We start from the raw sequence: 6,000 nt of genomic DNA, 5'->3' as shown, positions 1-6,000 counted from the left end.
GGGGGAGGAGCCTCAGTCTCCGGGCGCCTGATTGACTGATGTCATTTCCCCGGCTCCGTGCCGCGCCCGCCCATTGGCTGCTCCCGGACCGCTATCTGCACCGCGCCGCCTGGTTGGCTGTTGCCGCGCCGGCCGTTGCCTTATCGCAATTCGGGCCACGCGGATTAGGGCATCTAAACCCCGCCTCTTGCTCCAGCCCCTCCTGCCGCCAACACCAGGTCCGCCTTCCCCGCCTTCTCCCGCCTCTCATTGGTCTGGAACAGCTTCGCTCCTCCCCCCCGCCCGCGCGCTGAGCTCTCCGATTGGGTGACAGCCGAGCTCTCCCCGCTGCCCCCCTCCCCGGCCGCTGATAAAGTTTTGTCCGGAGGCGCTCGGGCCCCGCCCCCTCTATCCCGGCCCCTCCCCCCCGCTGTCCCGGCCCCGCCCCTGACCTGCCCGAGGGGGGGCGGCCGTTGAGGCGCGCGCGCGCTCGCGGCCGCGGCACCTCCCGTCCCCTCCCGACCCCTCCCTCAGTCCCGCTCGGCGGCCGCGGCGGCGACATCGGCGGTACCGCTGTGGGCAGAGGTGCCTGCTTCTTCTCCGCCTCAGCTCCGCTATCCCCTGGCACGGTGAGCACAGCCGCGCGCAGCCGGGCTCTCCTCCCGAGCCGCCCGCTCCGCGCCGGGGGAGCCGGGGCGGTGCTGGGGCCGGCGGGGAGGCGAGGCGGGATGTGGGGAGGCTGCGGGGGCTGCGGGGCTCTGCCCCCGCCCTGGCACCGCGGAGCCGCTGCGGGCGCGGCCGCCGCTCGTCGCGGCTGGCGCTGGTCACGCTTGTCACCCGGGACCAGGCTGGGCTTTAGCATCGTATTTCATGTCTGTCATATTGCCTGGGAAACTTCTCCAGCCTGATACAACTTCGAGCAAAAAGGCAAAAGAAAAAAGCCTGAGCCTTTTCATTTAATGTTACCGCTGCTGGAAAACACAGCCCGGCAAGTTCCTCTTAAAATATAATTGCAACATCACTCCTTTAGAGGAAGCGAGAGCTGGAACATAGGACCGCAGGGAAAGCACTTAATCTCTCCTTTTGTGTAACGTGGGAAAAGACTGGGCTTTTCTGTGCCGTAGGACTCTCCGCTGGGAGGTTTGATGTCTTTTAAAGTATTCCGAGGCTTTTCAGAAAGATTTTCAGTGCAAATTGCTCCTCTAAGGCTCCAATCGGCTGAATTGGAAATGAGGTTGGGTATTGGAGGAGTCTGCTGTGTTGTTTTTCTGTCATTTTGGGTGGAAAACGCAAATGAAACCATAGGAGTGCTGGACGTGGCTGGTCTGAAATTGGGGTGTATTCACTCCCCAGCCCACGGTTCTGACACCCCTTGTGAAACTTGTGTGCGCTTTCTTCTGCCTTGGGCTTGACTGACCTTGCTCTGCAGAATCCTTTGTATCATTGCTACTTCCAAGTCTTGTGTAACATCTGCCAGTGCTATAGAAATACATAAAATAGTTATAGAGTTTTGGATGTCCGACTTTCTTCCTGCTTGGTTTTTCTCAGATCTTTTCGAAACTCGGAGACTGAGATTAATGCTTTTCTTTTTTTTCCCTCCTTCCAATTCAACAGATGCAGTTTATGTTGCTTTTTAGTCGCCAGGGGAAACTGAGACTCCAGAAGTGGTATGTCCCATTATCTGACAAAGAAAAGAAGAAAATCACAAGGGAACTTGTTCAAACAGTATTAGCCCGCAAACCGAAAATGTGCAGCTTCCTGGAATGGAGAGACCTGAAGATTGTCTACAAAAGGTGATTCTGTCTCGCTAACCTCGTAATTGCCATACATTACAAACCGTGTGTTAAGTAACAAGAAAATAATGAAGGTTGTTCTTGTTTTGTTGTTTTTGTTTTGTTTTTTTTTTTTACTTCCCTCTGCTGGTTACAGAGAAGACTGACTTTTCTCTTGCATCTAATTTGATAACCAAGCAGGAGTCATTCATGTGTGGAAAATCACTCATGCATTGAGAAATGTACTGAAGAAATGAGCTTTCCTCCTATTTTTATAAGGAGTGGCAGTTCTTCTTGGTAGTCTGTTTAGATTCACGCAGTACGTACATGCTTCATATTTGTACACATTTCAGATTTAATAAGTGATAAAAATTTTATAAATATTTACCTCAAGAAGTGGCTTCATAAATCACCTGAAAATGTAACTTGCTTTTAAAGGCTTCTAGAAATAAGGAGATAGTTTTTCATAGTGCTTGGTTTGGGTGTTGCTTTTTTGGTTTTTTTTTTTTTTCCCCTGTATGTTAAAAAAGCGATTTTTTCATTATTGAAAAAATCATGGCTAGCTTTCTTTTGATGGCAGTACTGTATAATTTTCTTAATGATAATTTCATTTTTCAGGTGTTCCCTAACCTTTGTAGGAGTATTTGGCAGGCATTTTTAGCTTTGTGCTGATCTTTAGAATGTATCAGAGTGTAGTGGTGTGAGCATAATTCTTCTCCAGAAATAACAGTAATCCTCCTCCTGATGTGGTATGCTGCATCTCTTCCAGCTAGAGGGGGTGCTACAAAGGCTTGAGTTATCTCTCTTCCCTAGTTAGTTGTAAACCTGAGAGTGTTTATGCATTCCTGTTTTCTCATGGAGATGGTAGATAGTTTGTGCCCCACAGTAAATATTGTTGTATTCCCTGTAGATAGGACAGAAAGGACTGGAGCAGAAATGAGCAGTTTGTAGCTCTTCTCCAGGATAAGCAATGGGTAGTATCAAATATGTTTAGATGTTTTCAGTGCTACTCTCATATATACATTGGTTTGTGTGAAGATACATGTGTGAGTATTGCTGGTCTGCCTAATGCATGCAGTTCTTCAACACAGGAGAAAAGAGGAGAAACAATGCATGAAGCTATGCTAATAGCAGACACAGTTTCTCCTGCCTCTTGATTGCCTCACAAAACTCCTTGAACATGTATTAGACAAGCTTGCTCAAACACTTGTGTGCTTCCTTCCATGTTAATGCCTGCAAGTGCCTTTTCAGCTGGGCATTCATGTGACTAAATCAGAAAAATGAGACATGAGTAGGCCAGCCTGTTTCCTTCCTTACCCAGTCTTGAACAGCAGTAGTTGTTGTGGGGATGCTTCCACACAGCTGCTTTCCCTCCCTGTTTGTTGCTGTTAACAACTCCTTGCCACGTCCTTTTGTGTCCAGGAGCTGGTGGAAATTGGGGTAGGACTGTTTGAGTTGCTGATTGTTGTGGAGTTCTTGCATCTCAGTGTTGTGTTGTGGGTCCTGTGGTCAAGGAGAATGAAGAAATTTGCTGGGAGACATCTATGTCTGGCTAAAAATGGTCTAAGTACTGCAGTCTGTCTGCTGGACTGCTGGTGTGCACAGCTGACTGCAGTAGCTTATTTCACTCTCTGCAGACCAGTCTGGCACAGAGAGCCTGTGGAACTGCTGAAGATGAGCTTGTACCAAGCTAATGAACATCTCAACTTTTGTTTTGACTGAAACATCACCAGAAGGACTAAGTGTAAGAGGTGATAGTTTAAATGTCGGTATCTGGTAACACTAATAGCTCTTAGGTTTGTGGGACTTGTTCCCATCATTGCATCATAGTTAAAGATGATGAGCACCAGCTAGTATGATTTCTTTGTAAAGGGTGACTTTTTGTAGCTGAGAAAGTGATGGGCTAAAAGCAAAACACACCAGAAGGAACTCTGTGGCTTGTGAAATTGCAAAAGGTGCTCACAGTTCCTCTTGAGCATCTCCAGAGGATTTCTGCTAAGATTTGTTCTTGTCTGATCCATTGCTGGGAATGATCTGAACCTGCTGGTACAAATGTTTTACAATAGAAGTTCTGAAAGGATGTGCCTATTGCTATTTTGCATCTTAAATTCTTGGAATTTAAGTGCTGTTTCTCTTTTTAGAGTGTGTTTGTTGTTCACATGTAGGAGAATTGAACCTAGATATTGCAGTATCAGAACTGTATTCAGGGTCTCATCATACCTTTTTGAAGGAATAAAATGAAGTTAAATGCAGCAGTTGGCAAGACAGGAGCTTTAACTTCATTATGATACTTAACATTTATTAAGACCGCTGGGCTATTTTGATTAGTCTCCTTAGCTCTGTAGCATTTTCTCTTTATGGGAATTTTTCTGAATTTTCAAGGAAATAGATCTTAAAATTCATCTAAATGTAGGTGATGTAGCTTTTATTTCCCTCTGGTTTCATACATGTGGCATTTATAATGGCTGCAACACAGGCTCAGTCATTGCCTTATGAAGTTTTTTCCTTCAGCACTACAGAACACAGACAGAAAGGTGCCCAGCTTTTGTCATGGTGTGTGAATTGGCTTCTATGTATTCTGTAGCTGCTTTGGAAGATAGTTTCTCAGGCTGATAGACACCAGAAGATTAAAAAGAAAATGTGGGCTTCTAACTTCAAGAAGCATAGAGATTTGAAGTGACTTGCTGGGAAAATAAAAAATTAAATATGGGAAGCCAACCACAATTATGGTGTATGAAAATAGAGGGGGAGTCATCTGCAGACAGCTGATTAGAAACTTAACAAGCACAGCTGATGTATGTGCTCTTCACAGTTTGTCATTTAAAAAGTAACATAGTGGTTTTGGAGCATATAGGGTAGAAGTTCATGCAGCTTTCCCCCTGTGGCAGAAAAAATGTGTTAAATGTTAAAATTTCTAATTTTTTCTTGAAAGACTTCTGTTCACAATTGTAACTTCTGGCAATATGAGTTATTTTCATTGTGTAGTATATTGCAGTCAAAGTCAGAACTTGGAGAAAAACCTCTTCTGTATAAATTTTACTTGGTTAGCATTTGTTTAGCTGCTTTCACGGGACATAGTTTAATTATTTGATTAAGGATTGTGGCTTTGCTTTTATGTGTCAGTTTGGAACTGTATTTGGAATATGATATTATGAAACTACAATAGCTTTTGCTGCTCTTGATGTGGCAGTTGTCTTTTACTTTTGCACGACATAACCATAATCAGAGATGATGTTAAAGATTCAAAACAGAGTAAGTTTTAAATTTTCTTTCTACCCTCCCTCCACTGAAAGAAGCAATGAAAGAGTCCATTGTGCAGGTACTGTGTCTCTTCAAGTGTTGAGAGCTGAAGGTACAGCCATGTGGCCAGTGGGATGTGCCCAGCTTGGCATGATCCTTCTTTTTCCTTATGTATAACTTAGCAGCCAGTTGTACCTCTTCAAAGTATTACTGTGATGTTAGTCAGGGAGCTTTGTAAAACTGGCTGAATGCAATGATTTTAGTGAATTAGATACTTGGACTGGATAAATTTAATTAGATCAAGTCTTCTTTGTACAGAGTTTTAGTTTGTGTGGCACTAGGAGGACCTTTGTATCAAGAAGCAACAGCTTTGTCTTAGAGAATTAGCAGAATAAAATTTATGTTCATTTTGAAGCTGCTGGGGACTATAGCCTTGCTGAAATAAGAAACTGGAAAAGTGCTTCACTTTGATAGACTATATCCTGGAGCCTCATAGTTCATGGTTTTTTAAAGAAATGTGTAAAGTTGTGGGACAAGAAAAAAAACCTTATGTCAAGCACAGCATATTAGTTGTCCCAGTTTTCATTGGGTTAGCTATCAGCCAACCACAGATTCTTGGGCTCAATAAACACATCTGCCTCCTCCTTGTCATTTAGAGTTCAGTTCTGTTCTTGACAAATTTTGTAAGCTTTAAACTTCCACAATTAGGATCTACATGCCAAGTGACTTAGATGCTGACAGACTTATGGCTTGTTTGCAGGCTTAGCTGGTGCTGAACTTGCAGGGATGACTTGAAGCAGGTGTTCTCTCATGAGGGAGAGCAGTTCTGAGCTGGTAGGATTTGGAAGTTGTGCTCTGCCCACACTGACCTGATCTCTCAGCAGAGTTACTGAGCCTGGCTGTGAGAGCAGAAGAGGAGAACTCTGCTGAAGTATTGCCTCCCTGTTTTGAGGCTTCCCACTGCTGAATTATTGCAGCTCTTCAGGGAAAGATGCATGGATTTGTTTCC

The 6,000-nt window shown here is 44.6% G+C and overlaps 1 protein-coding gene across 5 annotated transcripts in view; it reads left to right on the top strand.

The window, feature by feature from the left end:
* The first annotated feature begins 434 nt into the window (after positions 1–434).
* The window catches only part of AP1S2 (adaptor related protein complex 1 subunit sigma 2), a 30,791-nt gene continuing 25,225 nt past the window's right edge, over positions 435–6,000 (top strand). For 4 of the 5 annotated variants that reach the window (XM_059493706.1, XM_059493708.1, XM_059493710.1 and 1 more), the window contains exons 1-2: positions 435–608; positions 1,594–1,772. In XM_059493706.1, coding sequence (XP_059349689.1) covers positions 1,594–1,772 — 179 coding nt within the window. In that variant the 5' untranslated portion in view covers positions 435–608. Of the gene's footprint in view, positions 609–1,099; positions 1,120–1,593; positions 1,773–6,000 lie in introns of those variants that run through there. The other variant, XM_059493707.1, reaches the window with a different exon arrangement.

This window comes from Ammospiza nelsoni, chromosome 2, assembly GCF_027579445.1.
Source record: "Ammospiza nelsoni isolate bAmmNel1 chromosome 2, bAmmNel1.pri, whole genome shotgun sequence".
NCBI classification, from domain to species: domain Eukaryota; kingdom Metazoa; phylum Chordata; class Aves; order Passeriformes; family Passerellidae; genus Ammospiza; species Ammospiza nelsoni.
Note: the sequence above shows the minus strand (reverse complement) of the source record. Positions and strands in the feature narration are given on the sequence as shown.